Consider the following 23,676-nt stretch of genomic DNA (forward strand, 5'->3'; position numbering starts at 1 on the left):
GACGGTGATACAGTGGGAATCAAATACAGTCTTGTTTTTTTTTTTTAACCTCCTCTTTGCTCGATCAGCTGCTGGCTTACTGCTGCCGTGCCGCATGGTCTGCATCTCGCACGGCGCACTTCTGTCGTATCACCTCTGTCCATAGATTCAATCTCTTTTTGCTTTTACCTTTTCATCAATATCGCATTGAATTTTGACTCCGTGTTTGTAATTCCATCGTGACAACACAATGTATAACTGCCTGTGAGTGAATATCGTTTCTTTCTCTCTGCAAGAAATGTGTCTGACAATAGCATTCACACAAATGAGAAATGATTTCTCTCGTGGGATTTCACTTTCACCAAAAAACAAATCTTTTAATTCTCATGGATACGCCTCTTCATTTAGTTAGTTTAAATCCAAACAATATATTCGATCTCTTTTCGCTGTTCCATTATTTTCACTGAGTAATAATTTCTGTTTGTTAGCAGTAATGCGATCTTTACTATCAGTTTTTTGAGACTTTTGAATTTTCGTACTTGCATTATCTCAAGCCTGCTCTGCATGTGTATGGTGCCAACGTTTTTGAATACGTCACGACATTCTACTTTGTCGTCTACTCTTTGTCTTTTATTTCCGGCCCCGGGCGTTGGTTAAATCTCTCTTGGCACAAAGTCTCGTCTCACGGGATGTGAAAGTGTCATTCTGAGAAAATCACGTCTCATCTCCTTCCAACCTTTCAAGATTTTTTTTTTTAGAATAGAGAGAGACAAGGATTACAGAAGATGGGTTGATTGAACATGTATTAAGAATTTCACTGTACAGGGGGTCCTCGGGTTACGACACAGTTCCGTTCCTACAACAGTAATGTAACCCGAGTTTTGGTGTAAGTCTAAACACACCCTGTCCTAAGTCACTTACCTATTCTAACACATTTGCAAAATCATAATCTAGAACAGTGAAAGGCAACATTTTTCGAGTTGCGGCGCACTAAGTCCAAAAATGTTCTTTTGCGGCGCACCTGAGGGACTGCCCATAAATAAAGTTGTGACGACACAATCTATGGACAATCGCCAATAAAAACAGTAGTGTTCGTATTTTCTCGTTCTATATTTGCTCCGCCTTCTTCTATCCGTACAGTGAGCGAGATCTTCTAACGACGAGACTTTTTAAGTCTCGCAAGATGTGTTTTTGACACCGCTGGTGTTATTATGATGAATGGTGAACAGCGAAAATTTGAACTTGCATTCAAAATAAATACACTCGTTTATTCAACAATCTGATTAACCGTTATCTGTTTTTCCAACATAAAATATATTTTTTTAAACATTATCTTTTTAATCAACCAAAAGTTCAAAAACACTAGCAATTTTAAATATTTTACAATTGTTTTCGCGGCGCCACTGCACCGGTTGCCCGACAGTGATCTAGAACGTAAAAACGCAACTAAGCCACAGAAAAAGGTAAAGGACATAAATATACTGTACTGTAGTAACAGTAAAAAAATGACAAAAAATTAGTGCATAAAAAATTCCTTACCTTTATTCCTTCTGATATCTTTCTGATGTCTAATTTCACTTCCATTGTGATGGCTTTCCTCTTCTTCGAAGCGCTGCCATCTGAAGACTCTGACTTTCGTTTAGGAGCCATGATAAGGGCCACAAAATTCACCCAACAAAGCAACACAAACGGAACACTGGTGCCGCGTGCAACCACACAAGTTTGCCAACTCCCTCTCTCATACGCCGCGTTACTGCGTACTCTTCTGCTGCACGCAACCAAACTAGTTTGTCCACGTCGTCTGTAAGTACGACACTAACGGCGTAAGCCGAAACACTCACGTCTCATTTTTTTTTTTTTTTTTACGTTTTTATGTAAGCGAGTGTTGTAAACACGAAACGTTGTATGTCGAGACGTCGTAACCCGAGGACCCCCTGGATTCTCTACATAGGAAAACACCATTACTACTAAAACATCTAATAAGCTTGACCACAAAGTATCAGCGAAATGAAAGAACTGCTCCACTCGCTCCCATTTCTAAGGATTGAGGTTCATCCTGTTAAATTATGTTGTGCTGTTGCAGTTCTCTACACCCACAACAGTCTGAAATTGATTTGCAAATGGCCGTGCCGAAAAGAAACCTTTAAAGTCGGTTTGTTCAAAGGTGAATCTTACTTTCAAATGCTGCATCATTTTATGATAGTAGTCGCACCTTATTTTTTATTTTTTCCCCAGACAGTATTAATGTCCTGCAGGTTTTGTTAAACAATAAAATGACGCTGTAGTCTGGGGAGTGGTGGCTTTATTTTTTATGCGCAGTCCTCCATTTACCTTATTGATTGTGTGATTACGATTCCTTCCACAGTGTCCTTAGCATGTACACAAATGAATAGTTAATTCAAACACTTAATTCTTACATGCAGACTGCTAAGACAGTTTAGGAAAATACAAGCCACTAATTGCATTTAAGCAGCCTGTTCTGATCAGGAGCAAATCATTTGGGTTTTGCCTAAAGCTGGAGATCCTTTGTAATGATAGCACAAAGCCGGGAGGTGATACCTGATCACGCTTTCAAGGTAATTGTGTGTAACCCGCAAAAGAAAAGCAGCAAACTCGGCACCTCTGTCATATGGCTGTCAGATTAGTTCATTAACACAAACCGTATACTACTGCTGATACATAAATGTATACCTTCCCATGTCTGTCCTATGTGTCACTCGGGCATTTTCTAAACCGCTTTGTCCTGAACAGGGTCACCGGGTGCTGGGGCCTATCCCAGCTAGCATAGGGCGCAAGACAAGAACAAACCCTGCCAGTCCATCACAGGGTGAACCCACACACACACACACACACACACACAAAGTAGGGCCAGTTTAACGTCGCCAGTCCACCACACCTGCATGTCTTTGGACTGTAGGAGGAAGCCCACAGGGACAGGGGGAGAACATGCAGGCACCACGCAGGGAGGACCCTGAGAACGTTCTGTTGTCCTTTGAGTTGTTTCTTTTGCCTTGTTAGGTTTTCTGTATACATACAGCACTGCGGTTATCCTCTGTATGTTTTGTTGAGACCGATTTTCAGTCACTTGCTTAAAATATTGTTTTGTTTCAGCATCAAGAGAACAATGTGCGTCTTGCCCCCTTCCCACTTGCCTGAGCCTCTTCAGTTTTTTGTCAGGTGTACTGAATTTACAGAATGATAGGGTGTTGTAACACAAGATAGAAAAGTCGGCCACTTTTACTCCCAAGCGTTTTTGCACAAAGACCACTCCTAAACTCCCCACATCCGTGGACAAGCACGCTCCTTGTTTCAGTGAGTTTCAGTGACATCACAGCCTACGCAGGTTAAACCAAAGTTTCCTAAACTAAACAGCAGAACAGAAACGCGTTCCGCTTCAATAAGCTAATCTTTTTCTTCTTTATCTTCACTGCTTGCCACCTTCCTTGGTCCCAGCTGGAGTCCTGGCTGACTGTGGTCTGCACTTTGACTTTCACATGTCATCTGTTGTCAAAATGTCTTCCTGGCATCTGTAAAACACATTGAAAGTTTGTCTTTGTCTCCATCTTGGGCACAGCAGCATTTCGCCACAGCTTCATTAACTCTCACTTGGACTGCTGCAGTTCAGGTCTCGGTGGGATTGAACATCAAATGAAAAGATCAAATGACTAGAAGCTGCAGAGTATAAATTTCTCTCTAGTAACGTGCAGGGGCAGATAGTCCAGGCAGCAGCCGCCTCAAGTCTTTGACTGTATTTAAAAGTGGAGCAGCTTTTCGTGAAGACTGATGAAGAGTAACGGTAGTCTTTAAAGACCAACTTAATCCATCAACTAAAATGTTAAGTTTGAAGAAGTAAACCTCCGCAGTGATTTGACTGAATGTGTCAATGTTCTCCAAAAAAAACTTCCTTAATCCAATTCAGGGCCACAGCACCTTACCATCACACGTAGCCCGTCACCCCAAGCTGTGTGTTTTGGGGGATTTGGGAATTCGTGTTCAAATTATGCAGTGAGGAGCCATGGGAGAGGTTTGCGCTCTTGTTGTGTAGTCTTATGATTGCCGTCCTTAACATGACACATGTAATGTGTGGTGGTAGCAGTAGGAATTAATCCTGGTGCTTTGTGGTAGCGACATGCTGCATGTTGATTAGCACATGCAAGTAAGAATTTCACGGGTTAGGGCTGCGCCTAATGTCAATAGACAACGATTTATTTTTCAACTGACTTACACATTTCGGGTATCTCTTCACAGATGTTTGCTTGTGTCAGAACGTGACATGATGAAGCAAAAAAACAAATGAAATGTGGATTGTGCTACATGGCGATGTGCTGAATTGTGATTAAGAAGTTCATTGGACAATGATGACCGTATTAAATCTGTTGGTCCCACTGTGAAAAACTAAAGTTCGGTGATTGTAAGCATACTGTAATTCGTTGGTACATTTTGCTGTAAGAAGATACTGATTTTGCATTTTTTTGTAACACAGTTGTGTCCCAGATGCATTGTCATATAGGAGTTTAAACGTTTTTTCAGCAGGATTCTTTTCCTTTCATTCCACATAATGAAATATCAGCCTGCAATATTCTTCTAAAAATCATACTTTTAATTAGTGATAGACATGCGCTACAAACATCAGATTTTTATTTGGAAGGTCAAGTTGTGCTTTTCAATATGCCTGGTAGAGCTTGAATTGGAAGTAAACTCGTGTGTATTCAGTTTAATGTGACTCATCTGCAGCTCCGTCTTCCATCTTCCATGCCCGCTCATCCAGGGCCGACTGGAGCCTCCCCCAGCAGTCACAAAGTCGACATCTGCAAAAACCAACAGAAGTGCATATCGACTCTGGCCACACCAGAGATCCCCAGTGGCCGGTCACTGTACAGGAGTGCATGAGGATATCAGTGACAGGCTGGACTGCTCTCATAACACAAAGGAACTAAAGGAGGAGGGCCAGGGTGGTCTCTCTTTATCCCCCTCTCTCAAGGGAGACTGCGTTCCTTGAATGTGGGTAGTGATATCCTATACTGTACGTGTTTGTGTCCAGCAGGGGGCGTATGCTCCTGGAGAATGTGTTCTTTTAGAAATGTAACTCGTACATTGGACCTACCTATTGTGTACCCCTCGTTAGTAACCATAATGGAAATGCAAAGGACAAAAGAAATATGGGTACAAAAGAAAAGGCTTTAAATCTCATACACTGGACCTACCTATTGTGTACCCCTCGTTAGTAACCAAAGGACAAGAGAAATATGGGTACAAAAGAAAAGGCTTTAAAACGCAGCTTCCATGCCTGATATGCATTGAGACATACAAATACTGCTGAAGACAAGCCATTGGAACACAGCAGTAGTCTTTCGGTTCTTCCGAGGGGTCTTTGACGACTGCAGTTCCATATTTTGGTGGAGCGGAGGCATTGTTCTTCGCAGAGCAGTGATGTCACTTCTGTGCCGATGACACTGCTGGCTTTGAGTCATCGTGACAAGCATTAAGTAGACACACTGCTGCCTCTTTAGCATGTTCAGTGAGCGATTTGTGTGTTCTACTGACCAGTGCCATATATGGATTACACCAATTCAGATATTTGCATATATTATGTATGAATTTGGCTCTCACAGACTCCAATAAGGCTCATTCTTTCATTGTCTACAAACAGTGCATTTGCTCTACTTTTAGTCACTACCTGAAGGAATCTAGCTAGAAAAATGTACGTAGGTTAAAGATAATTAGGCTTACAAATCACAGTATCCAATAGTTATTTTTTTTCCAACTCACATACTTGGAGGTCTATCACTTTTTGATAGCCAGTGTGGGGTGCTGGGCCGGTAACATCACTCAGAGAGAGGCTCACCGAATCAACAAGCCGATTAAGAAGGTAACCTCATTCATGGGACGTCTTCTGGCCCCGCTGGAGGTTTTGATGGAGCTAACTGCAGTGGCGTAACTCGAGTCTGTGCCTCTCAGGGCCGGGTGGTGCATCAATTTGCCGCCCTCCAACATACCTGAATATGTTAACCTATTTAAATACAACATTAAAATGACGTATAGAGAAAAATTAAGATATATTTTGCATAGATTTATTCATATATAGAGAAACGGCAATAATTGTTCACATATAATTATTTGTAAGCATCAACTAGAGAAGAATATAGTATAGACCAGTGGTGCCCAACCTTTTTTTGGCCATGTCCCACCTAGGCCTCTCTAAAATCATGATGTCCCCCACTGTAACATATACCTTATTCTTATTATTACCTATTCAAAAAGTGAACTCCTACTCATGTGGAGGAAGCCCATAATGTCATTTGTTTGGTCTAAACAAGAACATGGAAACGAAAGAGAGAAAGGAGAGTTGAAGTACTGACAAAGAAATCACGAAGAAATTGTTACAAAAAATATATATATAATTTGAAGTAATATGAAAATACAGCAAATACAGTTTTGAAAATATATAATAGACGTGATATTCATAAATATAAAATAACATTAATTCCAGCTTTTTCTGTAATATTTGGATCATTTTATATTTTTGTTACATTGCAAAATTTTATAATCATTTGTACAATTCATATTATTTTAATGGTAAAAAGAATTAAGTAGAAAAACTCAAGCCAGTTGTAAAATCATAAATTAAAGGGTTCTTCACCATCCCTTCTATGTTTATATAAAGGTCTCTGTAAAAATAAAATTGTTTTTTTTTTCTATCATTTTTAACAGTGGGTTTCTGTTTTTTTCATTTTATAAATTGTTTAATGTACCTAAATTCTCAAATTGCCCCCCTAAAAAATCAAATTGCCCCCTAGTGGGGTGTGCGCCCCATGTTGGGATTCACCGATATAGAAGCTGCGCTGATAAGCCGTGTTCTGATTATTAGTTTAATATAATTACGCTGCAAAAATCAGAACTAGTGTAGTGTACAAGTGATAGGTGGGGATGAGCAAGAATGCATTCGGATTGATCACGAAACAAAATTATACATTGTAAATTAGCTGTTTATTTCCTAGAAATTCTTATCGGTGTAATGTTTCTTTATTTTTGTTAATGCCTCCTAAATTTCAACTGTGGTGTCTGATGCCGTCACAGAAGGTCAGTCTGAAGATGATTTTTGAAGTATTTGTGGATGAAAATCAGAGAATGTTACTTTTGTCATTCATGAGTGATATCTTTCTGAGCCCTGCTGCTTACACATGAATTGTACTGAGCCTTTTGGCCAATAATGCCGCCCCCATAAATGTGCTGTCTGGAGCGGACCACCCCCCTCCACCCGCCACTGGCTGACGGTCATTATGAACTGTGCTGCACATCTCTCTCTGTAACGCACTTAAAATTGAGGACTTTTAGGCAAAAAAGTATTCAGAAGAAGTCTGTCAAGAAATGTGACTGGGGCTCCTTTATACTTGCGGTAATATGCCGTTCTACTGCTTCACTGCGACTGCTCTCTCATCTTTACGTTTTCCTCTTTTTGTAATTCCTGTGTGCATTTGAGGGGGTTGTGGTTTTTAATGGTTATAATAATTAACAGTAATAATTACATTTATATAGTGTTTTTGTCACTCCTCAAATTGCTTTACATAGACAGAGGGGAGACATTTCAACCACCATCAATGTGTAGCACCCATCTGGATGATGCGACGGCGGCCATTCTCGTCCCAGTGCACTCACCACACATTGGCTGTTAGGTGGTGAAGTAGCGATAGAGACAGCCAATTACAGACAGGTGATGATTGGGCACAATGATGGGGAACTTAGCCAGGATATCGGGATACACCCTACTCTATCAAAAGATGTCCAGGGATCTTTAATGACCACAGAGAGTCAGGACCTCAGTTTTACATTTCATCTGAAGTGACGGCTCCATTTTTACAGCACAGTGTCCCCGTCACTGCACTGGGGTGTTAGAGCCCACAGGGCAAGCGCCCCCTACTGCCCTCACCAGACACCTCATTGCGCAGCAACCCCAGCTTTTCCTAGGTGGTCTCCCATCCAAGTACAGGCTGGGCCCAGACAGGCTTAGCTTCAGGTGGATGACCTGTTTTGAAGTGCAGGTGGGATGGCTGCTGACAGTACGTCAGGAGCTTCTGTATGAAACTGAATTGCCCCCTTAGGATAACCGTCCAGCCATCCATCCATCCTTCATGTTCAGACCATTTCATTCTTAGATAGTGCCATTCTCAGCTTATAACACCAAACTTGCGCAATATCATTTTTGACTAATAAGCAGCTGAAGTTTTTTCTTATGCTGAATCTCATCCATCATGTGTACTCTTAAGGCGTGTACACTTCATTCCAAGAAGACATGGCTGCTCATTTCACTAGCAGGGCACATTGTATCCCCCTCAGGTTATATTACAATCCATAGTTTAAATATTTTCACTTACTTTTATGAGGCCCGGCGTGGAGGGATCAGTGTGTACTCTAATTGCTAGTGCTGTGAGTGTACTGTATATGGCGATGTAGCCAACGGGCTTTAGGGTTATTTCAGGTTTTTATGCAATGAAGTGAATAAAGAAAAGCTGAAAGTGTCAGCATAGCCTTGTGCATATAAGGGCAAGGCGCACTTAAAGTGTAGACGGACTGTATTGGGTTGGGTGTCATTCATTATTTTAAACATTCGTTACACACAACTAATTCCACCTGAAATAAGGTGCTAATTCTCCTCTTTTTTCTTGTTTACATGTATGAGCCTCTTCTGTGTCTGACTGTACATTACACAGTGGATACGCCATCCCTTCAGACGCCAAAGGCAGCCCTTAGGTTGATTGTATTTGCGTGTGCAAGGTTCTTTAGAAAGTAATTTTTTCTTATGCCAGGGCCTTGCAGACAGTTTCATTTTTTCATTCCATTCTCAAAATTGCTGTGTCTGCAGAATAGATAATTTGTTCCTTAATGATAGTTTTTAAGCTGCCAGCATTGATATATTTATTGCAGTCTGTTGTGTGTGTGCGCGCGCCTGTGCTCATAGACTGGGAAACTATCCATGAGGAAGGAAAGGACAAAAAAAAAAAATGAAAAGTGGACCTGGCTGCTTGTGAGATAATGTCTAACAGCATATGATACGAGAGCTGTCTCTGGGCATTATTCCATTTTATTAATTTTAACTGGCTGGTCGAAGAAAAATGGATTTTTACCTTTGTGATTTTTAAAAGGAAAATAAACATTTTCTTGAAATTTTATAGGGCAAGAAGTAACATTAATCTGACAGAAGATTTACTCCCCAAAGAAGTAAATGTCCCATATAATACATTAAAAATCATATTACGGCTTAATAGTATTATATACATTTCAAATAAATACACACAAATAGTGTGTTTGTCTGTATGTGTGTATCTATATAACTGGAGATTTTTTTGTATTTTTTTTCTGTCCTTCTGGCCATCTGACCTTACTGTGCTGTTATTTATTCTTTAATATTATTGATTATTTTTAATTGTGTTCTCTTCTTGTAACTTTGTTTTTGTCATCTTGTAAAGCATTTTGTGCTACATTGCCATATGAAAATGTGCTATAGAAATACATTTTGTGTGTAAACTGTGTGTGTGTATATATACAGATATATATATATATAATATTCATGACATTCGTAATCTGAATCACAATCTGATTGTATGGGTGGTTACCTACCAGGAAACGCTTGTGGTTGGTCAGGAAGTCGGCAAACCTCCACCACGGTGCCCTCTTCAGTTGCGAGAAGCAGATCATAGAATGTTGCATAGTTTACTGTCATTCAGACTGCGAATGTCATGAATGTAATTACCCCAATCTACATGCTGTCAAATAAACGAACCACACTCTGTGGCGCAACGTAAAGAGGCTTCACCTCTGACGCTGACGCCCGAGGTTTGATCCCCAAGAGGGGGTGCAGTGAGTGTGTACAACTGATCAGCCCAGAATTAGGGCGAAACACGTGTTGCGAACTCTTTGCATTATTTGACAGTAAACTATGCAATATATATATATATATATATACAGTGGAACCTCGGTTCAAGAAAGTCTCGGAAGACGTACAAATCGGGTTACGACCAAAAATTTCCCCAAACTTTTGCATCTGTTCACGACCACACACTTGGTATACAAACAAACCAGTTTCCCTTTCAGTTTGTGCGCACAGATGATTTCTGCACGTGTTCAGGTCTCTCCCTGTACTGTACATTGTTCTCGGTGCATCACGCAGAGGGACTCTCCCTCAAAACTGTAACTCCCTCTCAACCCAGCTTCCTCCTGTGGTATAGTGGGTCCACAGCTCCCATCAGAAAGGCCAGGTTTAATAAATAACTAAATAAATAAAGTAAGTGTAGGAGAGAAAGAGAGAGAGAGAGACTGCACATGCTGCTGAGTAGGGAGCCTGGGTGTTTGTCTCAGTGTTATTCAATGTTTTTACATTAGTTTACTATTACACTGTGCATTCTGTGGTATAATTGACTATTTTTGTGCTTAAAAATCTTTAAAGAAAATGTATTTACATACATGTCACACAGTCTGGAACGGATTAATTGTGTTTATATACAATCCTATGGGGGAAATTACTTCGGGTCACGACCAAATCGGGTTACGACCAGAGTTTTGGAATGAATTATGGTCATGACCCGAGGTTCCACTGTGTGTGTGTGTGTGTGTGTGTATATATATATATATATATATATATATATATATATACACTAGCAAAATACCTGTGCTTTGCAGCAGCAAAGTACTGCTTTAAAATTTTTATTAAGAAGAAAAGTAAACCTTTTTAAACTGAGGGAACATATACCAATAATTATTTGTTAAGGATCTCTTTGTATACTACGTTGTCAGTTCAGCCCTCCAGTTGTAATATGACCAAACTGTGCGTTGAGCTTACTCTTGAGCATGCAACGTATAGTTGGCCATGTGAAAAGCAATCTTGCCTCAAATCAATGCCAACCTTTTGTAGGGTCTGTCCCTGAGACTTATTAATTGTCATTGTGAAGCAGAGCCTTACTGGAAATTGGAGGCGTTTGAATTGAAATGGGTTTCATCGATAACTTCACATCCAGCTTTTGAGAGTTTAAACATTAATAAACATCAAAGTGTCCACTACTCAAATCGTCACCTGTAAATCTAAGATGTTTAAGAGGCATTGGCGGTTGTCCAAAGGTGTAAAATATTTGGCCATTTCGGTACACTTGAAAACGACAACCAAACAATTCAGCGGCAGCCATCAACTCACATGCAGAACCATAGGTGAAGGGCTTAAGCATTTCACTCGTCTAGTGCTCCTGTGTCGTATAATTATCTCCTGTACCATCATCAGTCCACACCTTGAACCTGTCTCAGTCATTCAATACATAAAACACAATGTTCCTCCAGATATTAAGAGTGAGCCTGATATGGCCGTGCAATATGTAACACAGAGAATGGAAAAGGCAGTTGCCATATCCGGGCATGGAAACCACTCGGTAAGTGACTGTTCTTTGATCGATGGTGATCATCTCGATAGACATGTTAATGGGGGTACGGTTGGAATGATAAAGGAAATGGGTACCTGAACAATGTAAACTAAGTCTAAAATACCTACACAATAACTATAACTGTAATAAACGAACAGTAAAACAGCGGATAAGCCGTGGATTAAATAAAAAGGCTGCAGTTATCCGCAGGGAGACGTGAATACCGTGGCGAAGCAAGGAAAGGAATGAAGAGACTGGAGCGACGGACGGCCTTATATAGGCAGGCAGCCAACTACGTGGGAGGCGTGGGGATGGGGGACCCAACACCGCCTCACATGGCGACCGAGCTGCAGGCTATGGACATATATATATATATATATATATATATATGTAAGTAGGATTCAGTTAGCGTTGGAAACCTGCGTAACAAATTTCTTGAAGATGGGCCCATAAGTAACAAAGACCATTGGAAAGTTCAATATGGCGTCCGACAGTGGCGTCATACCACCGAAATAAGTATGTACATCAGTTTCGGTTAGCGCAGGGAAGCCGCCTACCAAATTTCGTGAAGATGGGGCCATAAATAAGAAGGTTTAACATGGCGGACGTTGTCGACCGTTATGACCGTTATGCATTGAATTTTGAAATGAAACCTGCTTAACTTTTATAAGTAAGCTGTAAGGAATGAGCCTGCCAAATTTCAGCATTCTACCTACACGGGAAGTTGGAGAATTAGTGATGAGTGAGTTAGTGAGGGCTTTGCCTTTTATTAGTATAGATTATATATATATATATATATATATATATATATATATATATATATAATATATATATACATAGATATACTGTATATATACTGTGTGTATATATATATATATATATATATATATATATATATATATATATATATATATATATACACTAGCTGTCCCCTGCGGCTCCGCCCACGTAGTAGTCAAACAGGACAAACTTTAAAAATCAGTACAAAAATAAAAATAAAAAAATGTAATTCTGGCCAAGCAGAAGGTCGGTACGCTCCAATGTCAAACGTTGGCCCTGTATCTGATGGTGTTCAGCTCTGATGGGAGAGCAATCCCTCATGTGGGGAGAAAGGCACATGGCCGTGATATCTCTTCCGATCAGCAGCTACCCTCTAAAACACACGTAGCTCTGATCTCTCTCTCAAAAACGTCAAACGTTACTCCTTAACAATCTTTAGATGATAATGTCTGCTGACCAAACAGGTATCACTAGCTCAGCGGAGCAAGGTGCGCTCCAACACGTGGCGAGAGGTAGAGCGACTTGAACAGAGGCTGGCGTGTGAGTGAGTGAGGAGGGCCCTACCCGGCACCCCACTCCTGAGGTCCCACCCTCCTTCCCCTCAGCCTGCAGCATTTCTCTTGGATTCGCACAAATAAATCAGCATTGTAAGTGAACTCTATACTTAGTGCGATGAGAGAAGTCGCAAAATCAACTGGAATGTTCAAGCAAATTATAGAAAAAAACCCGATCTCAATCCATTAAGTAGTTCTCTCATGAAAGCGGACAGACAGACGCATGTTTAGTGGTCTGTTCAACAGAGAGATCAATAAGTCAACACCATTATTGCCATTTCTGGGCCTTTGGGTCTCGCAATGTGCTGTAAATAAGGTGTGGTAAATAATTAATCACAATTGTAAGTAGTGTTTTGAATGTAGAACACTAAATTGAAACTGCTTAACATGATTTGGCATTTAAATAAAGTAGACGTTGTTTGTTATTCAGTAAAAACTGATGGTTGACTTATTGATGGAGCTCCGGGCGAGGAGGGAGTTGTTTTTTGGTGCCTGTGCTCGTGTTACCAGGTGGTCTGGCCAATCCCAAGGAATTCCCTCCTTTTTCTGTCCACTCCTACCATTCAGATAAGGAAGACAGAAGGTTTGAGTTAAGGTTGTTGTCTACCCATTGATCATGGCGGGATATTTCATGCTGATTAGCATATGCAAGTAAGTATTTCACTGCACTCTGTGCACCTGACCATAAAGACCCTATAAACATATAATGAGGGTGTGGAATTTAGTAGTCGGCACTCTAGTGTTTTACTTGTCCACAGAGCTCAGAGGTAGGTGACATTTTTTATGACTGGTTTGATTATTCTAAAAATGAGATCTTATGTGTTCTGGAAATTGGTACGTTAACAACTGGTAGTGCCAGGCCCATATAAAACAAATGCTATATCCCGCTTGTGCCCAAGCTGACCTCTTCAGTCAGACTGACCCTTGTAGGCTCATTATTGTCACATTTGCAAGGTACTGCTAGAGACCTGCCTCCATTAGACTGCGGCTTGTGCTAATCAATGTGAAACATGGTATGGTAAGTACAATACAATACAATTTATTTTTATATAGCCCAAAATCACACAAGAACTGCCCTCTATCGTCCCAGGGAAAGGAATTGCCCCTTTCCCGGGCCCCTGCTTCTCCAGGCCTCCCGGTGAGGCAGGGTCCCCCGTTCGTTTATCACAAAGGGGGAAAAAAAAAAAACATTTCCATGACACAATACAATTTATTTTTGTATAGCCCAAAATCACACAAGGAGTGCTGCAGTGGGCTTTAACAGGCCCTGCCTCTTGGCAGCCCCCCAGGCTTGACTCTCTAAGAAGACAAGAAAAAAATCTCCCCAAAAAAACCCTTGTAGGGAAAAAATAGAAGAAACCTCCGGAAAGGCAGTTCAAAGAGAGACCCCCGTCCAGGTAGGCTGGGCGTGCAGTGGGTGTCAAAAAGAAGGGGATCAATACAACACAATAAGAAATTCCAAACAGCACTCTGATGCCACTTTGAGCTTTGGTTTCCCAAAGAGAGTCCGATTATTGCTTTATGCCTTATTCTGTCTGCTATAAATATAATTGCATATTACTGCCAAAAGTCAGGCAGCACATCAGTATGTGAAACACAAGAGTGGAGCGAGCTGGTCCTCCCCACACAAAGAGATTGCTGGCATTCACACTTGACTGCTGGGAGATTTAGAGCAAGTTAAAAAAGAAAAAAAATGTCTAAAAATGAGAAGTATAAAAAGATTGATCATTTGGATATTGTAGCTTGCATTCTTATTACGGTTTGGTCAAACATTGGCAAAATATAAGAATAGTATAATTTTCTAAAAAAACAAAAAATAATGATAGTGAAAGAAAAGGAAGAAACAGCTGACTGAGCAAAGTCCATTACAGCAATGCAGTGAACAAGACTGAGTTTTCTTACAGACTTAAGCTTTTATAAAATTAGAGTCAGTGAGGAAATTTTTTTAATAAAGTAAGTGCCTCAATAGTAGAATATGGGTTTGAAATAAAAAGAATACACTCCCCATTCTGTCTTATTCAATTGTGTTTCAAATACAAGCTGTTTAAATTGAATTAGAGATTACAAAGGATAGCATATTCTTTTATTACTTATTGTGGATGCGGCAAACTTCGAGTATCTGGGTGCACTTTCTGGTTACAGCACAGCTATTTTAATCTTTTAAAGTGCAGATTATAAAAAGATGTGTGTTCTGTTGGTTGTCAAAGGCAAACATGCAATTAATCGATTTACTCGAGACTCGTCACTCCTATCAGCCCATTGGAAACTTACACGCAGCCTACGGCCTCCGTCACTTACAGGTTAAGATGCCGGTTTCTGTTCTGAATGTTGGTCATACAGTATCTTGTGTGTGTATGTGTTGATGTATGTGTGCAATATTTATTTATTTATTTATATACAGGGTGTCCCTAAAGTCTGGACACTCAGGCAAAATTCATATTTTCAATGAACAAATATGAACAAGATTTGATTTAATTGAGATATTAATTAATAACATCTTCAATGTGATTTCCACCATTTGTGATGCAAAGTTCGATGAGCTTTACGAGATTCACATGAACCCGATGCATTGACTCCACATTTCCGTCAAGTTGAGCACTGTCTGTTTCTTTAAACTTTCTAACCACCTTCACTGCAATGGAAAAGCCAGCTGGGGTCCTTCTGGGATGACGTGCATTAAAATCAGCTGATATCTTTCAATATGACCATCCTTTATGTCCACTGAGAAGTACCAATTCAATTCTTTCTTTTTTTCAACAAACTCATATTTAATCTGTGGGGCAAAAAAAAAAACAACATAGTGCTATTTCCTATGTGTCCAGACTTTAGGGACACCCTGAATAATGATATTGACAGGCAGTTCCTACCTGTTTCTGACTGAGAATGTGCAGCACTTTAAGAAGTACAAAATTTGGCAATAAAGGCCCCGTACAGTTGCATAGCTGATGACCTGCATGATGGATGAATGGGGAAATATTCTGCTTGATAAACTTGACCAACTTGTGTCTTCAGTGCCCAAATCCTTAAGTGTTATTACAAGAAATGGCGATGTGACACAATGGGAAACATTCGACTGGCCCAACTTTAATTGGCGCGGGTTGTAGTCATCAGATTTGACATGCATGTATATATTCAAAAAAAAACAAACAAAATTCAATTCACAAGATAAAACATCAAATAATGTGATCTTGTAATGTTCTCAATATACTGCAGGATGAACAGAATTTATAAATCACATCATCTTGTTTTTATTAGCATTTTCCATACTGTGACAACATATACTACCCTGTTAAACTGGCAGGTTTTTTGATGTTCTCAAATGATACCAAGACTAATCATGTCAGATCTATCTAGCTATCCATCTAGCTAGCTAATCCTGCCAACTACGCTAAAATATCCTGCTGACTATACTAAAATATATATCTGTCTGTCTCTCTGTCTAATCCTGCCGACTACACTAAAATATCTAGCTAGCTAGCTATCTAATCCTGCTGACTATACTAAAATATCTGTCTGTCTATCTCTAATCCTGCCGACTACACTAAGATTATCTATCTATCTATCTATCTATCTATCTATCTATCTATCTATCTATCTATCTATCTATCTATCTATCTATCTATCTATCTATCTATCTATCTATCTATCTATCTATCTATCTATCTATCTATCTATCTATCTATCTATCTATCTCTATTTAATCCTGCTAACTACCCTAAAATGTCTGTCTGTCTGTCTGTCTATCGATCTTCTGTAAAAAGCCAAATTTCCCATGGGAACAAATAAAGTTCCATCCATTCAGCCTGTGATAATGTATTGTAGTTGTCATTTTTACCAGAAATTAATAAAAGAATTTCTTTCTCTATATCTTGCATATCCTAATTGTCTTGTATTTTTCAAGTAAAAAAATGTAGGTTTCAGACAAGCATTGTAATTTGTCAAATCCAATGTGAAAAAATACAATATCTTTTGAAATGTTTGTGTTACATCAGGAAAAATAGCTTGATTTTAAAAATTTTAAAGAAATGGGTAAAACCATATCCTTGAGTAAATTATATTACTACTGTTATGTAACGGTTTTTTATTGACATTTTTTTGTGTTTTTCTCAATGTCATCTGTTCTGGTTTGGGTTTTAATTAATGAAAAATGTAAATGTTTTTTCCTTTGATGTGTATTGAACGATGTTAAATTTAACTTTTGCAGTATTTTCTTTGTTTGCCTGCATGCCGCCTTTTTTGTGTGTTTTGTTGTTATGTTGCTAGGTAACAACCCAGTTATGCATGTTCAGCGTGTGACATCTCAAGGCTATGTCACATTACACGATTTTCAGTCATTGTAAACCGAATCCTAGGAAGTCAGTGGCGTTGTCCCGTGAAGACAGTGGCCTAATGTGACATGTCCAGTGACTCGGTCCAAGAAGTCTGCAACTCACTCTGATAAAATCAAACTGGTTTGATTATTCTCTTTAGTCCTGGGGTGGCTCTGTGTTCATGGGAGTTGACAACCAGTGAATGCTCATATGGAAGTATAATGATGATGAATAAGGAACACAGGTGATTTGGATCTCACAAATAGACCTCGCTGGAAACTCTGTTCTCACCTGGGTAGTAATTTTCAGTTGTTGAAACTGTCATGGTCTGACAAGATCATCAACTGTGCACTCGAATATACCCCATGGCTAGAAATCGTGTATGGCATCAATTCTAGCTGCAACAGAATTAAAGGTCAGTCCAAGATTACGGATCATCTCTTAAAGAAGGCCCTCCTGTAACAGCTTTCCTGGTTTAGGGCTGTAGGCCGTGTGTTTTAACTACAACTTTTGATTACATTTTCTCTTCAGTGTCTGCTTCTCTGGCTTTCTGCTTTCAACCCTGTCTTGGTTTTCTTGGTTAACGGTTCTAGCCTCCTTATCATTTTTTTCCTTGTATGCCAGTAGCCCATTGCTAGCAAAACAAGTACATAAAACACTCACTCAAATTCCTGCAATTTCTTAGAGTAAAGAATAAAAAAAAGTAAGAAGCTCACTAATTAATTAAATCAGGAATTGTTCTCTGATTAAGAAATAGATAAATCAGTTTGAGAGCGCATCTGCCTAATATTACAATTCAGCACTACATGAAGCACTGAAAAAACACAGATTAAAACCTGTTAGATACGTTGATTACATTCTTAGCTGTGTATCGGTGTCCACTGTGTTTCATTCTTGCTTTCTGTTTGTTCCTTTTCAGTAATCATCTGGAAAAAAGCTTGCAGCTGCTAATGGATCGAGTGGATGATATGACGCAAGATATCGTTAAATACAACACTTACAGTAGGAATCTAAGCAAACAGCAGCAGCAGAAGCATCAGGTAACTGTTAGTCACCGACCTCAAATAATAGATTTTTTGTGTTGATATGCTAATAAACGGTATTTATACTGTGAACTGAGCAGCTCTTTACTTTAAAAAGCCTCACTTGCATTTTAGATCTTAGTAAGCATGGAGGCATTTGTCATTTAAGAAACTGATATTTTCTTTTTCCTCAAATAAGAGGCTGTCATAATAACTGACATACAAAGAGCCACGGATTAAGTGGGATTCACTTTGTGGAGTAACAGCCTCCTGTGTTAGGAGCTCGGCGAGTCGATTCAATTTTGGTTTGCCTTTCATCTTCCCTTTCTGGCTTTGGAGACTTCGGCTCTTGACTCCGCTTGGTCATACCAGTGACTGGCGAACATTTTGAAGATCCTGGACCAGGTCTTTTCAAAACCAGCAAGAATGCCGTTTTCTATTTGTACATTTGTATGTCTTTGAACTCCTTTATTAAATGATAGTTTTATAAACTATAATCTATTTCATGTTAAGATAAATGAATATACTGTATGCCCTTACAGTCCTGTGAAAAAGTAAGTACACCCCATGAAGTGTTTTTATTTTTTTCTTCTTTTGTTACCATACTGTATGTCAAGTCAAGTCAATTTTATTTATATGGCATTTGTAAAACAACTAAGAGTTGACCAAAGTCCTTTGCAACAATAAAATCAACAACAGATAAGAAAAAGGAGTAAACAAAACAAATACTTTAGAATAAAATGATAAAAAAAACAAGGCAGAAGTAACACACAGCTAAGAGCAGTGCCTGACAGTTATATATGGATGTGTCAAGATCTTCTAGAAACGTTAAAAGAAACTGTCATGAGATCAGGCCATTCACTCCAATGAGCCTGTCCATCCTATTCATCTAGATTGTCCAAAGTAACATCAGTTCATGATCTGAAGGTCCCTTAAGGCCCACTCTCTACCATACTACTTGGTAAATTTATTGCAGGTGTCTGTGGCTCTATGTGTGAAGAAAAGCTTTGTAACATTTGTGCATAATCTGCCCTTATCAAGTTCCCAATGTGTCCCTGTATTCTTGTTGCAGAATTTATTTTATCAGCTTGGATCTGCTGTGCTAACTCCTTTTATAATTGTTTTAAACACTTCTTAACCTCCATTTGATTAAACTGAAAAGGTTCTCCTCGAGTCTCTCCTAATAGCTCCGAACTCGTAGCCTCAGAATCAGCCTAGTTGCTCTTCTCTGGACTTTTTCTAGTGCTTCTATGTCTGTTTTGTAGATTGGAGACCAAAACTGCACAGAGTACTCCAGGTGAGGTCTCACTAGTGCATCAAATAACTTACACATGACCCCCTTTGACTTGTATTTCAAACTTGTCATGGAGAACCTAACACCCTATTGGCAGAAATGATTGCTTCTGTATACTTGTGAATTAGTCTATATTTGTGAATTTCCCCTTGGGATTAATAAAATCTATCTATCTATCTATCTATCTATCTATCTATCTATCTATCTATCTATCTATCTATCTATCTATCTATCTATCTATCTATCTATCTATCTATCTATCTATCTATCTATCTATCTATCTATCTATCTATCTATCGATAGTGAGGAGTCCATTATAACTCCTAAGTCCTTCTCATAAGGTGCATTTGCAAGTCTCAGTCCTCCCATTGTGTATTTAAATCAATATTTTTACTTCCTACATATAATATTTTACATTTGCTTACATTACATTTTATCTGACATGAATCTGTCCAAGCCTGTATGCTCTCCAAGTCCTTCTGTAAAGATTCAATGGATTCTTGAGTATCTGCCAGTCAACTCCATCTGCATTCTTATTATTTCCTCATTGATTATGTCCTTATCTGTATTGTTTGTATTAGATAGATACATCTATCTATCTATCTGTCTGTCTATTCCTGCCTACTGTACCAAATTTTTTCTGTCCAAGTTATCAGCAGCTCTAGCCAGGGTATGCCACACTAAAGTCCTGATTCTTCAGCCTTAGGGTGGAAGGACATCACTTATATTAGAAGGCAGGTCATTTCACAACTTTCCTACTGTTACTTTATTAATTAAAACCTCCTGCATTAGTTATCATGTTTCCATCTTTAAGTATGTGTGATTAATTAAAATAAATAATAGTTGTTTTGTGATAAAAATAAAATGTCTGCCATGAAGACCTTGGTAAATCTCTGTAGAGCTCTGCAATCAAATTGTGGTGAGGCATAGATCAGAGCAAAGAGATCAGTTGCTAAAGGTTTGAGTGTTCACCTTTCCATAGATAGATAGATAGAGTAGTTGGCAGGATGAGATAGATAGAAACTTTATTGATCTTGACGGGAAGTTAAGTTCCAGCCTTCCTGTTAACAACGTTCTTGCTGCTCACTTGCATTGTAAAAAGATCTATATCCATAGTAAACTTGAACAAAAGCACTGCACACGTAGTAGACAAACAGTCGAGAAGAAACTATATGCTATTAGTAAAGAAAAGAAAGAAAAACATCATAATGTAGACAGAGGTACTGGTTAGGCTGTCACCCGCGTCTATAAGGAGCGGTGGCCCCAGCGCTGATCGTAGGGACACCACTTTTAACATCCCCCACCTCTGAACAATTTCCCCTCGCCATAACCCTTTGCTTACTGTGTTTGAGCCAGTTTTGTCCCCACCTACACACTGCGCTGTGTGCTCCTACTACCTTTGATTTGATCACCACCTTTTCGAGTGGTACCTTATCAAAAGCCTTCTGAAAATCAAGATAAATAACATCATATGCACCTCTCTAATCATATCCTTGTGTTGCTTCCTCATAAAATCCCTCATGTAAAATCTTTCCTGGTTTCGAGCTGTAGGCCGTGTGTTTTGTCTGCGACTTTTAATTACATTTTGTCTTCAACATCGGATTGTCTGCTTTTCTGGTTTCAATCCTGCCTTCGTTTTCTTGGTTAACGGTTCTTGCCTCCCAATCATTTTTTCCTTTTATTCCAATAGCCCATTCCTAACAGAACAAGTGCATTAAACACTCACTCAAATTTCTGCAATTTCAAAGTTCCCCTCGCCATAACCCTTTGCATACTGTGTTTGACCCAATTTTGTACCCACCTACACACTGCGCCTGTACTCCTACTTCTTTCGGTTTGATCACTAACATTTCAAGTGGTACCTTATCAAAAGCCTTCTGTAAATCAAGACAGATTACATCATGTGCACATCTCTGACCCTAACCCTTTTGATGCTTCCTCATGGAATTCCAGCATATCAGTGAACACGACTTTCTTCGTCTGAGCTCATGTTGAGTAATTGCTAACACTCCTGTTCTAGGCATGTGCCACTTGACCTTCTCCTTAATAATTTCTTCCATTAATTTACCTGTAATTAAATCTTCATTTGAATAGTAGCAAGAAATAAAAGTGATCTAATACAACAAAACATCATACCACGTTTTTTACATTCCTCCCTGCAGACGTTTTTCAGCTGTGTGATGTTTGAGGGGTATGTTATGTGTACAAAGTCTGAGTATCTTGAATCTTTCCAATTCCTCCATCTACTCTGACAGACGTTCACAAAAATTAGAGGTTAAAGCTGTCTGTGCAAATTGTGTGTAATGTCACTAGTATGTAATTATAATGATAATGAGAGAGATTTGCATTTACTGACTCTGACATCGCTCTAAAGGTGGGATGCTCGTTCAGTTCCATGAAATGTCTTCTTGTCTAAACACCATTTCAGATTATTCAAATAAGGACATCTAAAGTGCTGTTAATGCTATTCATGATTTCATCTTATTCAGATTACACATGTGCCGTAATTGTGATTTGTACCAAAGGGGGTGTTACTAACTACTGACTTGATAGGGCATCATAACTTTTGCAAATCTCTCTATTATAATAAAAAAAATCCTGGGACGAGACATGACTTTTTCAGAGAGACACTTTCACGTCCCGTGAGACGAGACTTTGTGCCAAGAGATTTATCCACGGCTGGGGCTGGAAATAAAAGACAAAGAGTAGATGACAAAGTAGAACGTCGTAAAGAATTCAAAAATGTTGGCGCGATACACATGCAGAGCAGGTTAGAGATTATGAAAGTACTCAAAAAATTCGAAAGTCTCAAAAAATTGAAAGTAAAGATCACATTAGGGCAAACAAACAGAAATTATTACTCCGTAAAATAATGGAACAGCAAAAAGAGATTGAATAAATTGTTTGGCTTTAAACTTCGGAGACTTATAAATCGTCTAATCCGTGTTGCCATCACGGAAAAGTACTGCAGCTTCCCAGTGAAGAGGCGTATCCACGAGAATTAAAAGATTTGTTGTTGGGCAAAACTGAAATCCACAAACGCAAGCGACAGAGACGTGAAGTGGCGTATCGCAGGCCGGGGGGCTGTCGAGCAAAGCGATTGGGGGGGGGCAGAGCCCCCTAGTAGTAATAATAATAATTCTTTACATGTATATAGTGCTCTTCTCACTACTCAAAGATCTTCACTGAGTGGGAAGCCACCTCAACCACCACTAATGTGTAGCATCCACCTGGAGGTTGCAATGGCAGCCATTTCTGCACCAGCACACTCCGCACACATTAGCTGTTAGATGTTGACAGAGAGAGAGAGACAATTAGAGACAGGGGATAATTAGGGGGCCAGAATGACCAAGCCATGGTGGACAACAGGATACACCTTACTCTTTACAAATGATGACCAGGGATCTTTTCTGACCACAGAGAGTCAGGACCTCGGGTTTTATGTTTTTACAGCACAGTGTCCCCGTCACTGCACAGGGGCATTGGGATCCACAAACCAACCATAGAGTATGCACCCCCTGCTGGCCTAACCAACACCTCCTCCATCAGCAACCCAAGTTTTTCCTAGATGGTCTCCCATCCAAGTAATGACCAGGCCAAACAGGCTTAGCTTCAGTTGGATGACCTGTTCTGAAGTGTATGTGGTATGGCCCGTCACATTTACTCTATTTGTTTTTATTGCTTTTTATAGTTCTTCCAATAAATTGTAATTTTACATTCAAATTTACAGTGCTCCTTGGACTAGCCAGTTGCAAACAATTATATGCTACCACCCTAGAGTATCACCAAAAATAACTGGAGAGCAGGTGACCAACACTACTTCACTCTGTACAGTGGCAAGTGAACCCTTTGGAATGACCAGCAATAAACACAACATGAAGTATGTCCAGGGGTGTTGAAACTTTTGCACAGTACTGTAGTTCTAAAGATGAAACTCCGGTCTTTCTAGAAATACTAAAGGCCAGCGTCTGGAAGTCCCTCACTCCGTGTACGGGTGCCACACAGGGTTGTTTGTGTTTTGCCACTTCTTTTTTTATTTATTGTTTGACTACATTTCATGGGGGGAATTCTATAGGAAGGACAACACCACTCTTGTTGTTCTCATCACAAATCGTTAACAAGTCTGCATTATGGGAATGAGGCGATAAAACTGATCTAAATTTTAGCCTTAATAATTTGAAATTGTCAAGAAAATTAAATATTACAGATCACAGAAGCTTTTATGGAGAGTTCAAGCTAACAGACTCACAGACGTGCATCTACAATCCTCCTTTAACATGGAGTCACATGACACAGGATGCGACCACAAATAAGCACACAAGTCACATGACACAG

The 23,676-nt window shown here is 39.4% G+C and overlaps 1 protein-coding gene across 1 annotated transcript in view; it reads left to right on the top strand.

Annotated features, from left to right (window-relative positions):
• eif3hb (eukaryotic translation initiation factor 3, subunit H, b) overlaps window positions 1–23,676 on the top strand; it is a 253,691-nt gene that overhangs the window by 214,330 nt on the left and 15,685 nt on the right. The window contains exon 6 of the mRNA XM_028817546.2: window positions 17,945–18,065. Within this exon, the coding sequence (XP_028673379.1) occupies window positions 17,945–18,065 (121 nt within the window). The remainder of the gene's footprint in view (window positions 1–17,944; window positions 18,066–23,676) is intronic.

Source organism: Erpetoichthys calabaricus, chromosome 13 (assembly GCF_900747795.2).
Source record: "Erpetoichthys calabaricus chromosome 13, fErpCal1.3, whole genome shotgun sequence".
NCBI lineage: Eukaryota > Metazoa > Chordata > Cladistia > Polypteriformes > Polypteridae > Erpetoichthys > Erpetoichthys calabaricus.